At 43.1% G+C, this 20,545-nt stretch overlaps 1 protein-coding gene across 4 annotated transcripts in view; it reads right to left on the bottom strand.

Annotated features, from left to right (window-relative positions):
• cfap61 (cilia and flagella associated protein 61) overlaps positions 1-20,545 on the bottom strand; it is a 34,628-nt gene that overhangs the window by 5,663 nt on the left and 8,420 nt on the right. For all 4 annotated transcript variants that reach the window (XM_064925514.1, XM_064925513.1, XM_064925515.1 and 1 more), the window contains exons 16-20: positions 18,850-18,978; positions 14,254-14,381; positions 11,907-11,999; positions 11,553-11,721; positions 11,184-11,358 (exon numbers count right to left, since the gene is read on the bottom strand). In XM_064925514.1, the coding sequence (XP_064781586.1) occupies positions 11,184-11,358; positions 11,553-11,721; positions 11,907-11,999; positions 14,254-14,381; positions 18,850-18,978 (694 nt within the window). The remainder of the gene's footprint in view (positions 1-11,183; positions 11,359-11,552; positions 11,722-11,906; positions 12,000-14,253; positions 14,382-18,849; positions 18,979-20,545) is intronic.

The following is a 20,545-nucleotide window of genomic DNA, read 5'->3' as shown; positions in this document are numbered from 1 at the left end:
ACCACGGACGAGCAGAATCCTCTTTTCCTTTCACAACTCTGACAAGGCCGACGCGAAAGATACACTGCTTCCTCGGAAACAAGCCCTGATTCCCGTGATCTGCGTGAAGAGGAGGCGGAGAAAAAGGGGGCGAAGGTCGGGCTGCCTTCTGAGAATTCGTAGGCCATCGAATATACCCTCACTTCCCTCCATTATGTTAGTAAACGTGCAATCTTTGGACAATAAAATCGACAAGTTATGCGGAGGATTAAGCTACCAATGGGACATTAAAAACTGTAACATCCTATGCTTCACGAGGTCGTAGCTGAATGATGACATCATCAACATACAGCTGGCTGGTTATACGATGTACCGGCAGGATAGAACAGTGGCATCTGGTAAGACAGGGGGCGACGGTCTATTTATTTTTGTAAACAACAGCTCGTACACGATATCTAAGGAAGTCTTGAGCTATTGCTCGCCAGAGGTAGAATATCTCATGATAAGCTGTAGACCACGCTACCTACCGAGAGTATTCATCTGTATTCTTTGTAGCTGTTTACATACCACCAGAGTCAGAGTGTCACGCCCTGGTCGTAATATATTGTGTTTGTCTTCATTTATTTGGTCAGGCCAGGGTGTGACATGGGTTTATTGTGGTGTGTTTTGTCTTGGGGTTTTGTGGGGTGTTGGGTGTGTGGCTTAGTGGGGTTATCTAGCAAAGTCTATGGCTGTCTGGAGTGGTTCTCAATCAGAGGCAGGTGTTTATCGTTGTCTCTGATTGGGAACCATATTTAGGCAGCCATATTCTTTGGGTATTTCATGGGTGATTGTTCCTGTCTCTGTGTTTGTTTTCACCAGATAGGCTGTATAGGTTTTCACGTTCCGTTTGTTGTTTTTGTATTGTTCGTGTTTTTTTCATCGTCAGCACGTCAGCATTTTATCAGCATGTTAAATGTGCAACCAGAGGGAAAATAACTCTGGACCACCTTTACTCTACACATAGAGACGCATACAAAGCTCTCCCTCGCCCTCCATTTGGAAAATCTGACCATGATTCTATCCTCCTGATTCTAGCACCAGTGACTAGATCAATAAAAAAGTGGTCAGAGGAAGCAGATGCTAAGCTACAGGACTGTTTTGCTAGCACAGACTGGAATATGTTCCAGGATTTCAACAATGGCATTGAGGAGTACACCACATTAGTCATTGGCTTCATCAATAAGTCAATTGATGACATCGTCCCCACAATGACTGTACGTACATACCCCAAACAAAAGTCATGGATTATAGGCAGCATCCGCACTGAGCTAAAGGCTAGAGCTGCCGCTTTCAAGGAGCGGGACTCTAACACGGAAGCTTATAAGAAATCCCGCTATGCCCTCTGACGAACCATCAAACAGGCAAAGCGTCAATACAGGACTAAGATCGAATCGTACTACACTGGCTCTGACGCTCGTTGGATGTGGCAGGGCATGCAAACCATTACAGACTACAAAGGGAAGGACAGCCGGGAGCTGCCCAGTGACACGAGCCTACCAGACAAGCTAAACCACTTCTATGCTCGCTTCAAGGAAAATAACACTGAAACATGCATGACAGTTCCGAAAGACTGTGTGATCACTCTCTCCAAAGCCGATGTGATCCTCAACACAGGGGCCCCTCAGGGGTTCGTGCTCAGTCCTCTCCTGTGCTGTCTGTTCACTCATGACTGCACGGCCAGGCACGACTCCAACACCATCATTAAATTTGCAGATGACACAACAGTGGTAGGCCTGATCACCGACAATAGGGAGGAGGTCAGAGACCTGGCCATGAGATGCCAGGACAACAACCTCTCCCTCAACGTGATCAAGACAAAGGAGATGATTGTGGACTACAGTAAAAAGAGGAACGAGCATGCCCCCATTCTCCATTCTCATCGGCAGGGCTGCAGTGGAGCAGGTTGAGAGCTTCAAGTTCCTTGGTGTCCACATCACCAACAAACTAACATGGTCCAAGCGCACCAAGACAGTCGTGAAGAGGGCACGGCAAAACCTAGGAGACTGAAAAGATTTGGCATGAGTCCTCAGATCCTCAAAAGGTTCCACAGCTGCACTCTCAAGAGCATGGTTGAATCATTGCCTGGTATGGCAACTGCTCAGCCTCCGACCGCAAGGCACTACAGAGGGTAGTGCGAACAGCCCAGTACATCACTGGGGCCAAGCTTCCTGCCATCCAGGACCTCTTCAAGAGGTGGTGTCAGAGGAAGGCCCTACAAATTGTCAAAGACTCCAGCCACCCTAGTCATAGACTGTTTTCTCTGCTACTGCACGGCAAGCGGAACCGGAGCGCCAAGTCTACCTCAAATAACCGGTGCCCCCGCACATTGACTCTGTATCGGTACCCCCCTGTATATAGCCTGCTGCTCTTTAATTACTTGTTACTTTCATCTCTTATTCTTATCTGTATTTTTTCGGCGCATGTGACTAATACAATTTGATTAGATTTGATTTGAACCAATATGTCTTCAACATATTTTTTTGGTCTACATTAGATTCATAGTAGAAGTAATTTGCATTTAGTAAATTATTTCCTCCATAATGAACAGATCCCCTAATTAATAGGCTTAATATGAATCACTGCACATCTCATATTTCTTCAGATGAAAAATATGAATTCTACTTAAGCACATCAGTCTTTTCATCTGCAGAAAACCTTACATTCCAAATAGCACCCTATTCCCTATAGTGCACTACTTTTGACCAGGGCCCTATATAGGGAATAGGGTACCATTAAGGAGCTGGCCTCTCAGAAATTAGTATCACCCTGTAAATGGAGGGAGATGGAGGAGGCAGACCTGGTTGAGAGAAATGAAAGATTTCCCTCTCACTAATTAGACCCTAATTATTCAGACTTTTGAATAATGTTACATCCGTGGAAATTAATGTAAGGGCGCTATCATGCCTTTAGCACTTCCTACATACAGTAGTATACCAAACATAAAGAACACCTTCCTAATATTGAGTTGCACCCCCCTTTGCCCTCAGAACAGCCTCAATTCATTGGCGGATGTACTCTACAAGGTGTCGAAAGCGTTCCACAGGGATGCCGTCCCATGTTGACTCCACAGTTGTGTCAAGTTGGCTGGATGTCCTTTGGGTGGTGGACCATTATATATATTTTTATACTTTCTTTTTTACTGAAGAACACATAGACAAAAAAACGGTCTGGCAGGTACAGTATACATCATCTTTGAATTAGACAATGTACAAAACCCATTTTTCCCAGTATTCCTGGTCTCTCCATGTGTTCTTAAAGGTCATACGCTCCATATAGTGTATTTCTTTAACAATGTCTACCCACTGGGTCACGGGGTCTTTTTGCAGCCATTTCCTAGTGATAGCTCTTTTACTGGCTGCCAGTAGGACCTTCAACAGGTACTTTTCTCTATTGTGTAAGTTATCAGGTATTTCATCCAAGGACAAAGAAATTAATGTTTGATGAATGCTTGTTCTATGTCAAAACCAGTACATTTTTTTTTCTTATTTCTCCGCAGTAGGATTAAACAGCAGGGCAGGACCAAAATATATGAGTGTGAGCCGCCCTTGATAGCCCACATTCTCTCCAATAGTCTATTTGATTTCAGTTTAGGTGTTGTGAAGAAACGCATAACATCCTTCCAACAGAATTCTTTCCCATACCTCAAGTTAGTAGAGCTTAATTGAGTAAATCAAATCAAACCTTGATATCCGTTTGTCCCATTCCCTAAACTGTTTAGGTGGGATTTCTATCGGCAGTGATTGGAACAAATACAGTCACCTCGGCAGGATGTTCATTTGGATTGTTTCGATTCTACTACTAAGATCCAAAGGAAGTGAATTCCACCTGTCCAGGTCATCATATATTTTCTTGTTGATGGGAACGTAATTCATGTCATAAAGTTTGGGTGTATCTTTTGGTAGGTTTACTTTAAGATATTTAATGGATGAAAAGGTCCACTGGAAGTTATACCTGCTCTTCAGTGCTTCCTGTGGGGGATGATTATATACTAGGGCTTGGGTCTTGTGTATGTTAAGCACACACCCTGTATATCTTCCAGATGTTTGTAAAACATCCATCAATCTAGTGCCTGGGTCTTTAAGGAATAACAGAACATCATCAGCATACATGCAAATCTTATGTCCACTGCCTCTTACTGTTACTCCCTCTAAATATGGGTCCTGTCTTATTGCCTGGGCTAATGGCTCAATGTTCAAGGAGAAGAGCCTGGGTGAAAGATTACAGCCTTGTCTTGCCCCACATTCTAAAATTATAATTTGTGACAAATGTCCATTAATCTTTATTCTGGCAGTCGGACATGAATAGTGTTTTGACGCAGTGTATCACTTCTTTGTTGAAACCAAATCGATACATAACTTGGAATAGATAATCCCAACCCACTGAATCAAATGCTTTTTCTGCATCTAGACCGATTAATATAGCGCTTATCTTCTCCTGACTGGCGTGGTCCATGACATGTAATGTTCTCCTTATGTTGTCTGTCTATTCTGTATGAACCCAGTTTAATCCCCATCAATCAATTTTGGGATTATGTCCTCCATTCTTTTGGCTGTTAATGATGCATAGTTTTTAGTTTATAATCCATGTAAAAAAATTGTGATAGGTCTATAGGAACTGCATTCCTGCGTATCTTTACCCTCTTTTGGAATGACCGATATTATGGCTTCTCTCCACAGTGGTGGTAGATCCCCCTTCTGCAGAGTCCAGTTAAAACAGGCCTGAAGTAGAGGTGTTAGTTGTTCTCTGAAGGCTTTGAACCATTCTGAAGGGAAGCCATCAGAGCCTGGAGACTTGTTCACTTTTAGATTAGACATTGCATTATTCATTTCTTCAGTAGTTATTTCTGAGGGAAGTCTATCATTTTACTCTATCTCAATGAGGGGAGATCAAGTGAGTTAAAAACAATACTATTGTCTGTGCATCTACCTTCTCTGGTTGCTTGTACCGATTTGTATAGTATGATTCAAATGCATTCTGTATTGCATCCAAACATTCTGTATTTCACCCACAAATTGTATTATGTGCTTGTTGTTTTCTGAGTACATTTTTTCACCTTTATTTAACCAGGTAGGCTAGTTGAGAACAAGTTCTCATTTGCAACTGTGACCTGGCCAAGATAAAGCATAGCAGTGTGAACAGACAACACAGAGTTACACATGGAGTAAACAATTAACAAGTCAATAACAAAGTAGAAAAAAAAGAGTCTATATACATTGTGTGCAAAAGGCATGAGGAGGTAGGCGAATAATTACAATTTTGCAGATTAGCACTGGAGTGATAAATGATCAGATGGTCATGTACAGGTAGAGATATTGGTGTGCAAAAGAGCAGAAAAGTAAATAAATATAAACTGTATGGGGATGAGGTAGGTAAAATTGGGTGGGCTATTTACCGATAGACCATGTACAGCGATCGGTTAGCTGCTCAGATAGCAGATGTTTGAAATTGGTGAGGGAGATAAAAGTCTCCAACGTCAGCGATTTTTGCAATTCGTTCCATGCTAGAAATTGTGTTGCCTTTGAGCCTGATTCATAATATCATTGTTTCCGGAACCTGAGCTTTTTTCTCAACTTCTTCACTATAAATCTGGTCAATTTCCTGTTTTACCTTTTGAATCTCACATAATATAAGAGGGTCTTTGAGATGACTATGAGATTGTTCTAAGCTTCCTAGAGTTTCCTGTAATTTCAGCAGTTTCTTTGCTTGTATCTTTTTCTTGAGAGATGATGTGGATATGATCTTTGCTCTAATAACCACCTTAGCTGCATCCCACAATGTAGGAGATACTTCCCTGTTATCATTATTCTCCAGATAGACATTCAATTCTGTCTTTATTGATTCCTTGAATGCTGGATTATTCAGCTTGCTTGAATTAAGCTTTTATAGAGTATTTCTTGGTTTGCTATTAAGGTGTAGAGTTTACGATCCTTCTGCCCGATCCTACATCTTTAGACTTGTGCCTATCTGCTCTGTACATGAAAAAGTAAAAAGTATATTCCCTTCCTGACATATGGAAGTTGTGCAATACATCATTCCTGTAATATACTTATTTACCTATCTTGATGAGTTGGCTGTCCAATTTTGAGTTTGAAATCCTGTTAAAATCCCCTCCACAGATATGAGTGCCAGACGTTTCCTTCCTAAAGAAGACCATGTCACTCCCCGGGGACACATATAATGTACATTCAATAATGTAACTTCCTTGTGATCCAGTTTACATTTAACAAGGATACATCTACCCTCCTTGTCTTTTATATATATGACATAAACAAAACATTTACTGAATTTGGGATAAAAATTGCAACAACCCTTCTACCCGTTTTATAAGAGAAAAAGCTATCCCTATAGCCCATTTTCTCGAGTTTCTCATGTTCAGGATGGGATACATGAGTTTCCTGTCAGAATAGTATGTCAACTCTCTCCCGTTTCATCTTTGCTATTACCCCACTTCTCTTGATGTCACTCCCCAGTCTGTTTACATTGAGACTTAGGACCTTACTTCTCTTGATGTCACTCCCCAGTCTGTTTACATTGAGACTTAGGACCTTACTTCTCTTGATGTCACTCCCCAGTCTGTTTACAATGAGACTTAGGACCTTAAATCCAGATGATGCATCAATATAAACCCAAAAACCTGTGTACCATAACAGCCTGCTTAACATGAACCTAAAAAAATAATGAAAAATCAAGAACATTAGAAAAGTAAACCAAAGTGGGAAGAGACTTTGCTACAGTGCCTTGCGAAAGTATTCGGCCCCCTTGAACTTTGCGACCTTTTGCCACATTTCAGGCTTCAAACATAAAGATATAAAACTGTATTTTTTTGTGAAGAATCAACAACAAGTGGGACACAATCATGAAGTGGAACGACATTTATTGGATATTTCAAACTTTTTTAACAAATCAAAAACTGAAAAATTGGGCGTGCAAAATTATTCAGCCCCCTAAAGTTAATACTTTGTAGCGCCACCTTTTGCTGCGATTACAGCTGTAAGTCGCTTGGGGTATGTCTCTATCAGTTTTGCACATCGAGAGACTGACATTTTTTCCCATTCCTCCTTGCAAAACAGCTCGAGCTCAGTGAGGTTGGATGGAGAGCATTTGTGAACAGCAGTTTTCAGTTCTTTCCACAGATTCTCGATTGGATTCAGGTCTGGACTTTGACTTGGCCATTCTAACACCTGGATATGTTTATTTTTGAACCATTCCATTGTAGATTTTGCTTTATGTTTTGGATCATTGTCTTGTTGGAAGACAAATCTCCGACCCAGTCTCAGGTCTTTTGCAGGCTCCATCAGGTTTATTTCCAAAATGGTCCTGTATTTGGCTCCATCCATCTTCCCATCAATTTTAACCATCTTCCCTGTCCCTGCTGAAGAAAAGCAGGCCCAAACCATGATGCTGCCACCACCATGTTTGACAGTGGGTATGGTGTGTTCAGGGTGATGCGCTGTGTTGCTTTTACGCCAAACATAACGTTTTGCATTGTTGCCAAAAAGTTCCATTTTGGTTTCATCTGACCAGAGCACCTTCTTCCACATGTTTGGTGTGTCTCCCAGGTGGCTTGTGGCAAACTTTAAACAACATTTTTTATGGATATCTTTAAGAAATGGCTTTCATCTTGCCACTCTTCCATAAAGGCCAGATTTGTGCAATATACGACTGATTGTTGTCCTATGGACAGAGTCTCCCACCTCAGCTGTAGATCTTCAAACATAAAATAAACATGATGCTCTCTGCGCTTTTAACAGACCTCTGAGACTATCACAGTGCAGGTGCATTTATACGGAGACTTGATTACACACAGGTGGATTGTATTTATCATCATTAGTCATTTAGGTCAACATTGGATCATTCAGAGATCCTCACTGAACTTCTGGAGAGAGTTTGCTGCACTGAAAGTAAAGGGGCTGAATAATTTTGCACGCCCAATTTTTCAGTTTTTGATTTGTTAAAAAAGTTTGAAATATCCAATAAATGTCGTTCCACTTCATGATTGTGTCCCACTTGTTGTTGATTCTTCACAAAAAAATACAGTTTTATATCTTTATGTTTGAAGCCTGAAATGTGGCAAAAGGTCGCAAAGTTCAAGGGGGCCGAATACTTTCGCAAGGCACTGTATAAGGACTCTCATGTCAGAGGATTGTCCCTTGCCTCTGGAGTTTGAGGGAATGAACCTGACCGCTGGAAAGCCCCTTGCTCAAGTATCAAAATGCGTGAAGCAGTCCGGTTGGAAAACCTGTTGGAACCAAAAATAAAAAGGCCGCCTTTTTGTCGCCGACACACCGGATAATTACAAGAGCAAAATGGGAGTGTAATGTAGAGGATAAATAATGGAACAGTAACAGTCGGGTCTATATCTTATATCCTAGAATAGCCTATATAAGCCATCAACCATATGCAGTTCATTCATTGAATCTTTCCCATGATACAATATGTCCTTCTGTCGCCTCGTTGTCGGTGTCATCAAATCAAATCCAATTTTATTAGTCACATGCGCCGAATACACCTGTAGACCTGAAATGCTTACTTACAAGCCCCTAACCAACAATGCAGTTTAAAAAATATGAATAAGAAATAAAAGTAACAAGTAATTAAAGAGCAGCAGTAAAATAACAATAGCGAGACTATATACAGGGGTACCAGTACAGAGTCAATGTGCGGGAGCACCAGTTAGTCGAGGTAATTGAGGTAATAGGTACATGTAGGTAGAGTTATTAAACTGACTATGCATAGATAATAACAGAGAGTAGCAGCGGTGTAAAAGAGGGGGGGCAATGAAAATAATCATCATAGATGTTCAGGAGTTTTATGGCTTGGGGGTAGAAGCTGTTTAGAAGCCTCTTGGACCTACACTTGGCATTCCGGTACCGCTTGCTGTGTGGTAGCAGAGAGAACAGTCTATGACTAGGGTGGCTGGAGTCTTTGACAATTTGTAGGGCTTTCCTCTGACACCGCCTGGTATAGAGGTCCTGGATGGCAGGAAGCTTAGCCCCAGTGATGTACTGGATCGTATGCACTACTCTCTGTAGTGCCTTGCTGTCGGAGGCCGAGCAGTTGCCATACCAGGCAGTGATAGAACCAGTCAGGATGCTCTCGATGGTGCAGCTGTACAACCTTTTGAGGATCTGAGGACCCATGGCAAATCTTTTCAGTCTCTTGAGGGGGAATAGGTTTTGTTGTGTCCTCTTCACGACTGTCCTGGTGTGCTTGGACCATGTTAGTTTGTTGGTGATGTGGACACCAAGGAAGCTCTCAACCTGCTCCACTACAGCCCCTTCGAAGAGAATGGGGGCGTGCTCGGTCCTCCTTTTCCTGTAGTCCACAATCATCTCCTTTGTCTTGATCACGTTGAGGGAAAGGTTGTTGTCCTGGCACCACACGGCCAGGATAACATTAGCTAATAGATCTGTTAATAACGTGACCATATGTAATGTGTCCATGTAGGCGACATACTTCAGGCTTCTCACTCTTACAAAGCAGCGGGGAAAATATAGGAGCTGTTTTACCTCTTGCAATGTCAACCATAACGGTCCAATAAGCCTAACATCTCGCCGTGACTATTAAGTCCGTAAAACCGATTTGTTAGTTTCTATCTTCGTTGGAAATGCCTGAGTCTCTCTCGAATGTGAACGTCCTCTCGCCAAGGTGACTTCCCTCTTTCTCCGTGACTCTGCCCACCGACCACGGTCCATGGGAGGAGTTGCTCGAGTCTTTCAGCCAATGAAGATGCCTGTCTCCTGATGGTATACTCCTCTGGGACACCCCTTGACTTCAGGTCTTCAGCAGCCTGCATGCTATTATGAAACCGGGTTGTTATCCAGAAATACTCACATCTTTGCCGGAAATGTTGTTTGGAAGCGAATCTCTTTCTCTTTTAGTACCTTCTTAATAGGGAAGTATTCCTTCCTTCTTTTCAGCATCTCTCCCGCATAGTCATGATCATAGAACACTCGTTGGCCTTGGAAGTTAACAGGCTTTTTCCAGGCTACACGGAGGACTTTCTCTTTGACTAAGAATTGTAGGAAGTGCACAACTATGGATCTTGGTAGGTCACCACTGAAGGGTTTTGAGGCCAGAGCTCGCTGTGCTCTCTCGATTCCCAAGTCAGTTTTGTCTTAAAGTATTTATTTGAATACACCCTCCATGAATTTGGGCATTGAGTATTTTTCTGTTCCCTCGACCACAGAATAAAGTTTAATGTTATTACGACGTGAAAAACCTTTGAGTTCTGTCACCTTTGCCTGTAGTGTGTGCTGGCTTTTCAAAGACTGCACAAGCGCGTCCTTTGTTACAGTGTTCTATGCATCCGTTTCTCCAATGTGCTGTTCTGCATCTCCCATTCTTGTAGATATGCGGTGAAGTTCTTTGTTTTCTTCAAGTTTCTGGTTAATGTCCTTCTCGAACTCATGTAGTTATTTTTGTACATCTTCTCGGAGTTCCTCTCGAAAGGGGGATTCCTCCTTTATCACCTCACGGAATGAGGGATATTTTTCTGCTGTTAGCTCGTTTGTGCTAGATTTAGCCATCTCTGTTTCGTCGACAATTTTAGTTTCTTCTACCTTGTTACTGACTATCATTGTAGCTCCACAACCTATTCCTGCTTCCCCCTTTCTATTGTAGCATAAGTTACTATAATACTCAGAGTAAATACTTGAATTTATGGGGGAAATACCCAACAGATGTGTAGTATGAAAAATCAGGCAGCCATTTCCTAAATTGCGTCACCAAAAGTCTGTGGTGGCCCATTCTTGATACACGGGAAACTGTTGAGCGTGAAAAACTCAGCAGTGTTGCAGTTCTTGACACAAATCGGTGCACCTGGCACCTCCTACCATACCTATTCAAAGGCACTTCAATCTTTTGTCTCGCCCATTCACGCTCTGATGGCCCACATACACAATCCTTTTCTTAATTGTCTCAATGCTTAAAAATCCTTCTTTAACCTGTCTCCTTCCCTTCATCTACACTGATTGAAGTGGATTTAACAGGTGACATTAATAAGGGATCCTAGCTTTCACCTGGATTCACCTGGTCAGTTTGTCATGGAAAGAGCATAATGTTTTGTACACTCACTTGATTTTCAGCCAGTATGTGTCAATCCTCATGACAAGGAGTGGCATGATGGCAGAAACAGATTGGTATCCAGGCCACATACATACCCTTCAGCTCCACAAAGTTGTTGAGCAGCCACTGGTAAGCAGTCACACAGTCGTGGTGGTCGTTGAGGGTGAAGAGGTTGGATGGGACGGGACCGGTGTATCTACGGCGGGGTTGGGCTGGGAGCTGGCTTTTGGGGGGAAGATGGCTGCCGTCCACACCAGTGGGACAGGAAACCTAGCAGGGATGAACCCAGAAATCCTCACAGCAATCATTCAATTGTGACAATTGTGACTATTGTGACAAAATAAAATAAATAAATGACACTATAGAAATCGTACTTTAATTTCCCCCAACACTATGACATAAAACATATTATACATATACTACTACTAATAATTATAATCTTATATGCAAGATGTCCCTCCAACCTGGTACTGCTGGCCTGTACAGAGGATGAGATGATCATAAGGCACTTTCCTGCCCCCAGACACCAGTACGTGCTTGGCTGCCCTGTCGATGCCCACCATCTTGCCTGTCACCACGTTGATCCAGGAGCGCAGAGACATCTGGGCATGGTCCCTGTCGCTGGAGCTATGACTGTGGGCAGCGGACAGGGGCACAGAGGTAAAATGTTTTGTATGCTAGTGTATTATGGAGCCCGTTGAAAGACATCCTCGAACTCGAAAGATTAAATAATGCACAAGCGTTAATGAGTTTTCCATTAACGACTACAGTCCACCACGTAGGACAAATGACAACAAGAGAAACTGCAGGTGTCTCACCTCGTGGACAAGAATCTCATCTTTTCATTGGTGTAGTAGCCTGGGAAGCCATGCGTGGAGATCAGAGTCATGTTATTGAACCTCAGGTGTGGGCTGGAGAAGGAAAGGAACATACTGTTTACTGGGAAGATAAACCTGACTCATGAGTGCAGCTACTGTGCATTGCAGAATAGGAGAACATTTATTTTCTCAGAAATGATGACCTCATCCTACCTAAACACAGATGCTCTTGACCTGATGATCAAAACGTTGTATTTCGCCAATAATTATCTTTCAGCGTTCCTGTTCCATTTTGTAGTAGTGGGGAAAATCTAATACCTAACATATAGTACATGGGTTCCAGGAAGAATAGAGGACATCACAGAGAAATGAGCACAGGCTCTCTCTGTCTGCAGTGTTCTGTTATTCTCTGAGAGCTGAGTGAGGGGGCGCAGATGCAGCTGAATGGTTCCATCTAATACCCCTATTGCATTTCATCTACATCGGTATGCATTAAAAATCCTTTATTTTCTAAACCTCATAGTAAAAGCCCTTCCTTTTGTTTTGTCTGGTTTTGTCCCCAGTTTGTAGTGTTCCTCTTATGCGTTTACTATCAGGAGTGTAAAAGGTCTCTTGTGATGTAAATGTCCTCCTTTGTTCTGTGCCAAATGGACATTATCCCTATTGGTGATACAACAGAGAAAGCCTCAATGGTGTTGTGTGAAAAGGAGATGTACACTGAGCTGAGCCATGTCATGTCAAGCTTTAGATCGCCTGCAAGTCTGCTGCCTCTCTCTGGGAGGGAAAGTGATTGATTTTGGCTAATGAATGCACTGCATCTAAATCACAAATGTGTGTAGGAAGTGAACAAATACCCTTTAAGGCAACACAAACTTGTTTTTTCAACACACAATAGTTATTACAACCCTTTAATGTTGACACTTGGCTTGCTGTATAGAGAAACTACTTAAACTACAGTCTTTGTTAAAAATGGTAGCCTAATCCAGTGTGTTTTCTGGTGAACAGAGAATAATCAGAGCTCATTTTAATCCAACTTTCCGTGTTAATCTGAGCCAGAAGGTGGGTTTAAGGCCTGTTATTGGGTTCTGGATGTGACCTCCTGGCTTTCTGTCTATTATCAGGTGCTGACAGACAACCTCTGTGACCCCGATGCTCCACTCCCCCCACCCCACTGACCACCAGGCAGAGAGGCCGAGCCACTGCACCAGCTCTTTATCTGTCTGCCCTGCTCCCCCTGATCTGACCCTGTCCCATTGAGGAGTGGGGGTGGGCTGGATGGAGGGGGATGGAAAGCTGGAGGCCAGCAGTTTGAGTTGGCCTGATAAGGGGGCCCAGCAGGGCCCAAGCTGACCCATCACTCAACCGGCCCACTGCTAGCACCGCCTCACCATTAGTTTAGTGGACACTAACTGCCTCATTAGTCAAGTGATTAGTGACAGCAAACACAGATCGCTGCAGAAGATCCCTGACAGGAGAACAGTGGAGTGTCTAATTAAAGGGCCAGCTCCGGGCCCTCCTGAATGCCAGCCCCAGGCAGCTGTGTGCCCATTGCACCGCCGCCCCTGTCTGCCAACCCCCTCACTGAGTTATGCACGCTCCCTCCCTCCACGCTGCTTTCACATCCACACACAATGACGCGGTTGCTTGGTAGTTATCGGCTGGCGGTGAATGAGCAGAACCTAGACGCCATATTGTTTGGAGGAACAGTTCATCTCAAAGAAGGAAAGAATACAAACATGCAGCAGTGCCTCCTCTTTCTAGCCAACCAAAAGTCTGGCAACATTTCCAGATATTGGATGCCTGGAATAAAAGACAAAATCAGGAGAAAAGTCATTCTGAAAGTGAATGCTGTTGACATACACTTTAGACAAGTGTTTTTACTCGTGGTCAAGGAGGGTTGTCGTGTTTGTAGGCTTTCATACAAGCCTACAGCTATAATGACTCATTCATCAAATCAACTAAACATCAAGACTTTGATAAGCAAGAATCTGCACACTGCATGTGTAGATAGTCATAAATAAGCTTTCTTAACCTATGCAAAACATACTGTAATAACAAAAGGTGTGGTATCGGTGTTTGTTTGAAGGTAACCATGAATTCAGGCCAATACTAAGCTGTAAGATTGCCTTGGTGGGAGAAAGGATGGTTGTGCATTCACACATGTTGCTCTGGGTGGGTATACTCATATTTCTACTAATCACTGCTGCTAAAGCTGGCCTGCTGCTCTAATACCTACCAGTCTCTCCCACTAATTACAATCATCTAGAGGAGGATGTCATTGAACTTCCTCTAATACACACAATTCTAAATGCAATTTATGAATGCCATGTATACAATTTCTCAATACCAGAAAGCAAGCACCTCCAGAAATGCCAAGCCAGTGTCTGATGCCCCCACTACCACGATCCTGGCATTGATGGTGACTTTTGGTTCCATGGTTAGCTTTCGGTTGATGTGGTTGAGAGCATACGAGACCTGAGGAGAAGAGAGACAGCGTGTGTAAAAGTCACAGATTCATCCATTTGATTACTTCAGAAGAGTTCTCCAGCAATCTAACCAGTATACAGTACCTGTCACGCCTGCTCCCGCTCCCCCTCTCTGGCTCTTGAGGGCACCAGGCTGCCCATCATTATGCACACCTGTCACCAGCATTACGAGCATCAGCGCTTCATTGGACTCACCTGGACTCCTTCACTTTGTTGATTGCTCCCTTTATATCTGTCTGTTCCTCAGTTTGTTCCCCGGATCAGCATTAATGTAATTTTGTTTCCCATCCAGACACTGTCCGTGTTTTGTTTCTTGTCCGTTATTCATGTACACTCCCTGTACTTGCTTCTCGTCTCCCAGTGTCTGTCCTCGCAGTACCAGTCAAACATTTTGGACACACCTACTCATTCAAAGATTTTTCTTTATTTTCTACATTGTAGAATAATAGTGAAGACATCATAACTATGAAATAACACATGTAGTAACCAAAAAAGTGTTAAAGAAATCAAATATATTTCATATTTAAGATTTTATATTTAAGATCAACCCTTTGCCTTGATGACAGCTTTGCACACTCTTGGCATTCTCTGAACCAGCTTCATGAGGTAGTCACCTGGAATGCATTTCAATTAACAGGTGTGCTTTGTTAAAAGTTAATTTGTGGAATTTCTTTCCTTCTTAATGCATTTGAGTCAATCAGGTGTGCTATGACAAGGTAGGGGTGGGTATGCAGAAAATAGCCCTATTTGGAAAAAGACCAATTATGGTAAGAACAGTTTAAATAAGAAACGAGAAACAACAGTCCATCATTACTTTAAGACATGAAGGTCAGTCATTACGGAAAATTTGAAGAACTTTGAAAGTTTCTACAAGTGCAGTCGCAAAAACCATCAAGTGCTTTGATGAAAATAGTTCTCATGAGGACCGCCACAGGAAAGGAAGACCTGGAGTTACCTCTGCTGCAGAGGATAAGTTCATTAGAGTTACGAGCCTCAGAAATTGCAGCCCAAATATATGCTTCACTGAGTTCAAGTAACAGACACATCTCAACATCAACTGATCAGAGGAGACTGTGTGAATCAGGCCTTCATGGTTGAATTGCTGCAAAGAAACCATCCGTGTTTCTTGGGCAAAGAAACACAAGCAATGGACATTAAACCGGTGGAAATCTGTCCTTTGGTCTGATGAGTCCAAATTTGAGATTTTTGGTTCAAAACGTCATGTCTTTGTGAGACGCAGAGTAGGTGAATGGATGATCTCCGCATGTTTGGTTCCCTCCATGAAGCATGGAGGAGGAGGTGTGATGGTGTGGGCGTGCTTTGCTGCTGATACTGTCTGTGATTTATTATAGAATTCAAGGCACACTTAACCAGCATGGCTACCACAGCATTCTGCAGCGATACGCCATCCCATCTGGTTTGGGCTTAGTGGGACTATCATTTGTTTTTCAACAGGACAATGACCCAACACACCTCCAGGCTGTGTAAGTCATGGAGTGCTGCATTAGATAACCTGGCCTCCACAATCACCCGACCTCAACCCAATTGAGATGGTTTGAGATGAGTTGGACCGCAGAGCGAAGGAAAAGCAGCCAACAAGTGCTCAGCATATGTGGGAACTCCAGGCGCAGCTGATTGAGAGAATGCCAAGAGTGTGAAAAGCTGTCCTCAAGGCAAATGGTGGCTACTTTGAAGAATCTAAAACATAAAATATATTTTGATTTATTTAACACTTTTTTGGTTACTACATGATTCAAATCAAATCAAAGTTTATTTGTCAAGTGCGCCGAATACAACCTTACAGTGAAATGCACATGATTCCATGTGTTATTTCATAGTTTTGATGTCTTCACTTTATTCTGCAATGTAGAAAATAGTAAAACTAAAGAAAAACCTTTGAATGAGTAGGTGTGTCCAAACCTTTGACTGGTACTGTAGATGACAAACATAATTATTGCTTTCCTAAAAGGTGTATTAATGTGCACACCATTTTCCCATTTGGGTTTATTTGAATGACAATGGCCTAAAACCCAGAAACTGGCATTTATGAGAGCACTTAACTACAGAAAAGAGAGTACCAGTTTTCAGAAAAAAAATTGTAATATTATTTTAGCAGCGTTTATACAAAAAATATGGAAATGTCTTAAAGTTTGATGTTCCACTGGAAACGCTGAGTGAAACGTAATAAGTGCCAATGCTCCTACTTAAATACTAACTATTTTATTATGAGTACTGGCCCTATTGAAAATAAATGTCCAAATGTCAGAGCATTCAATGCAAGGTATAGACTCAGAATGAACACAGGGAACATTGTGTTATCCACAGAATTTTCTATCTCCTCAACAATTATCAAACTGTGATTTTAGTGCGCTAATTGGTCCTAGAGCACTCATAATTAGTTACATTGGTTCCCTGTTGGATGGAAAATGGCAGCACACCCCAAAGGAAGGGGAAACCTGCAGTTGGAATTAATCTTCAAGTAATATTTAAGCAATTCTCAGTAGTGCCTGCTCTGTTCTTAAAAGAACACATATAAGTTCAAACTCTGACTTCATGGGAAAATTACCAAATGTAATCAAACCTATGTAATTAAAGTGCAAGAACATTCTCCGTTCTGTTAATTACATCTTTTTTTCTGCTTTGTAACGAACCCCCTAAATAATAATCACCTGAAATACTCCAGCTAACCAAACAACACGATGCAGGTCTGATTCATGCTCTGTCTTGTGCAGGTAGGTATAGGCTAGTGTGGGCAAGTGCAGCTGTCTTTATTCCCTATCCTTGTGGAAATGGTGCCTAACCTTTTCTCTAACATAATGGCCGGGTGCTGTGACCATGGCACTGGGTAATACGATCTGTTATTGACAGAGAGGGAACAGGTGCTTTAAATCTGATTAATACATCTGTGCTGGACACCAGGCTTAGATTACGAGGCTGAGGCTGTGTCACAAATGGCACCAAATAGGATCTGGTCAAAAGTAATGCACTATATAGGGAATAGGGTGATATTTTGGATGTACACTAAGAGACAAAGCTGTGAGGCATCGCTCTGCTATCCTCTTATCTACATGGCAGCCTGGATATGATGGTTGCCGTGTTACTAAATGGAGGTTTGAAATTGGATGGCCTGGAACGGGTGAATGCAGGTGTATCTGTTAATACACTGAGGGAGAGGGGAGTGCCACGTGGTACACGTGACACATATAGGAACATGTACTCTCAGATTGATTCTATGATTCTACTGAGCTTATATTGTATGGTTCAGAAAATGCTGTGTGCTATAGCTGTATTGATATTATTAATTTTATAAATAAAATATTAAAGCTGCAATATGTAACATTTTGGGTGACCCGGCCAAATTCACATAGACATGTCAATTATAGATCTGTCATTCTCATTGAAAGCAAGTCTAAGAAGCGGTAGATCTGTTCTGAGCACTATTTCTATGCTTCCTGTTCTTACATTTTGTTTAACATATTTTACTTTCATTTTGTACATCAGCTTTATTTTTGTTATTGAAAAGATATTTCACAATGTTTAGATGGTACAATGATTCTCTACACTATACTTGCTTGTTTTATCACATAAACTGAAATTAGGCTATTAGAATTTTAGCAACCAGGAAATGGTGGAGCAATTTCTGCATAGTGCATCTTTAAGAATATATGATGTGATTAGTGACACTCATATGGTGAAAGTATTACCTAATAAAGTTCTGATTTAGTATAATATTACATTTGCTGCATATCCAAAATGAGTGTGTGATTAAGTCTGAAATGCCTTCCTTTCCTTGTCTCCCATCACCCACATCAGAGATCATGGAGGAAGAGGACACAAGGAGACGAAGCTAGTTACAACTATTGAGACACAGAGCAGGTGCGGCAGACAGTGGCTTATGACTGACTGTGTGGTAAGTGGTCTGTGCTCCTTTACCTGTTAAACAGCAGAGGCAAACATTCCTAACCATCTGTCAGAGCAACCATCTGCTGCCCTCATCTACACTAATACAAGCACTTTAAAAATAGCCTGAGGAGTTGGGTGTGGAAAGACTAATAAAGAAAAGTTGTGCATATATAATACCACTGAAAAAGCTCTACAACTAATTAAAAGCAATGTTCAAGACTGCAATGCTATTTGTCCATGGAGTGCCGTACCCCTGATGGAATAATTACCTTTCACATAAAATGACTTTCCAATTGTATCCATCACAATATTTTACTGTTTGAAACAAATATCTATGTTATCTACACTCCATGCTAAGAGGGGAATGCGTTCACTTTAAAGCAGCACCCCCTTGTGGGCATGTAAATTACACACAAAATATATTTCTCTTCTTTCTCATATCATCCCTCTGCCTCTCATTCTGTTAACCTGGAGACAGTGGGTACTTGCCCAACTGCATTCCCAGGCATGTTAAACCACCAACCAGCCTGTTCATCAGCTGCTGCTGTGCCCACCTGGTCCTTAGTGATCTGCTTGGATGGCGCGTTGATGCCCAGCTCCTCCAGAGGGTAGACAATCTGGCGTCGCGGGCGCACCGGAACCATGCAGTTAAGAACAGAGGTCAGGTAATGGGCACGTGAGTTCTGAGGGGAGCAGAAAAGGGGCAGGGTCAGGGGAGGTGATGCCTATCAGCTATACAATTGATGGAGGCAAAGGAAGGGGTGACTAACAGGTTCAAAATATTCCCTAAATAGGGCACTACTTTTGACCAAGGCCCATAAGAGCTCTGTAGGGGATGCCACTTGGGATGCAGACATAACTCGCTCTGATAAAGAGGTTGTTTTATACGATTTTGTCACACCCTGACCATAGTTTGCTTTGTATGTTTATATGTTTTGTATGGTCAGGGTGTGATCTGAGTGGGCATTCTATGTTGTGTGTCTAGTTTGTCTGTTTCTGTGTTTGGCCTGATATGGTTCTCAATCAGAGGCAGGTGTTAGTCATTGTCTCTGATTGGGAACCATATTCAGGTAGCCTGTTTGGTGTTGGGTTTTGTGGGTGATTGTCCTTTTGTCCTTAGGTCTGTCGTGTGCTAGTTTGCACCAGTATTAGGCTGTTTCGGTTTTCGTGTATTGTTACGTTTGTTTGTTTTCATATTGATTCGTGTTTACTTCAGTTTTATTAAACATGGATCGTAATAGACACACCGCATTTTGGTCTGACTCTCTTTCACATACAGAAAACTGTGACAGAATCACGCACCACAACAGGACCAAGCGGTGTGGTGATAGGCAGCGGCAGCAGGAGCTACGAAGTCCGGAGTATACAACTTGGGAGGAAATAGACAGGTGGGCGGTCGACCCAGGGAGAGTGCCGGAGCCCGCCTGGGATTCGCTGGAGCAGTGCGAAGAGGGTTACAGGAGAATGGAGTTGGAGAAACAAGCACGGCGGCGTGGAAGGAAGCCCGAGAGTCAGCCCCAAAAATGTATTGGGGGTGGCACAGGGAGAGTGTGGCAGAGTCAGGAGTCAGACCTGAGCCAACTCCCCCTGTTTATCGTGAGGAGCCAAGGAGGAGACCGGGCAGGCACCGTGTTATGCTGTGGTGCGCACGGTGTCCCCAGTGCGGGTGCATAGCCCGGTGCGGTACATTCTAGCTCCGCGTATCGGCCGGGCTAGAGTGAGCGTCGAGCCAAATGCCATGAAGCCGGCTCTACGCATCTGGTCTCCAGTGCGTCTCCTTGGGCCGGCTTACATGGCACCAGCCTTGCGCACGGTGTCCCCGGTTCGCCTGCATAGCCCAGTGCGGGCTATTCCACCTCGCCGCACTGGCAGAGCGACCGTGAGTATTCAACCAGGTAAGGTTGGGCAGGCTCGGTGCTCAAGAGATCCAGTGCGACTGCACGGTCTGGTCTGCCCAGTACCACCTCCACGCATCAGCCCTCCGGTGGCAGCTCCCCGCACCAGGCTTCCTGTGCGTGTCCTCGGCCCAGTACCACCAGTGCCAGCACCACGCATCAGGCCTACAGTGCGCCTCGCCTCTCCAGCGCTGCCAGAGCCTTCCTCCTCTCCTGCGCTGCTGGAGTCTCGCCTGTTTAGCGCTGCCAGAGCCTTCCTCCTCTACAGCGCTGCTGGAGTCTCCCGCCTGTTTAGCGCTGTCAGAGCCTTCCTCCTCTACAGCGCTGCTGGAGTCACCTGCCTGTTCAGCGCAGC

The sequence above is a fragment of the Oncorhynchus masou genome, chromosome 19 (genome assembly GCF_036934945.1).
Source record: "Oncorhynchus masou masou isolate Uvic2021 chromosome 19, UVic_Omas_1.1, whole genome shotgun sequence".
NCBI classification, from domain to species: Eukaryota; Metazoa; Chordata; class Actinopteri; order Salmoniformes; family Salmonidae; genus Oncorhynchus; species Oncorhynchus masou.
Note: the sequence above shows the minus strand (reverse complement) of the source record. Positions and strands in the feature narration are given on the sequence as shown.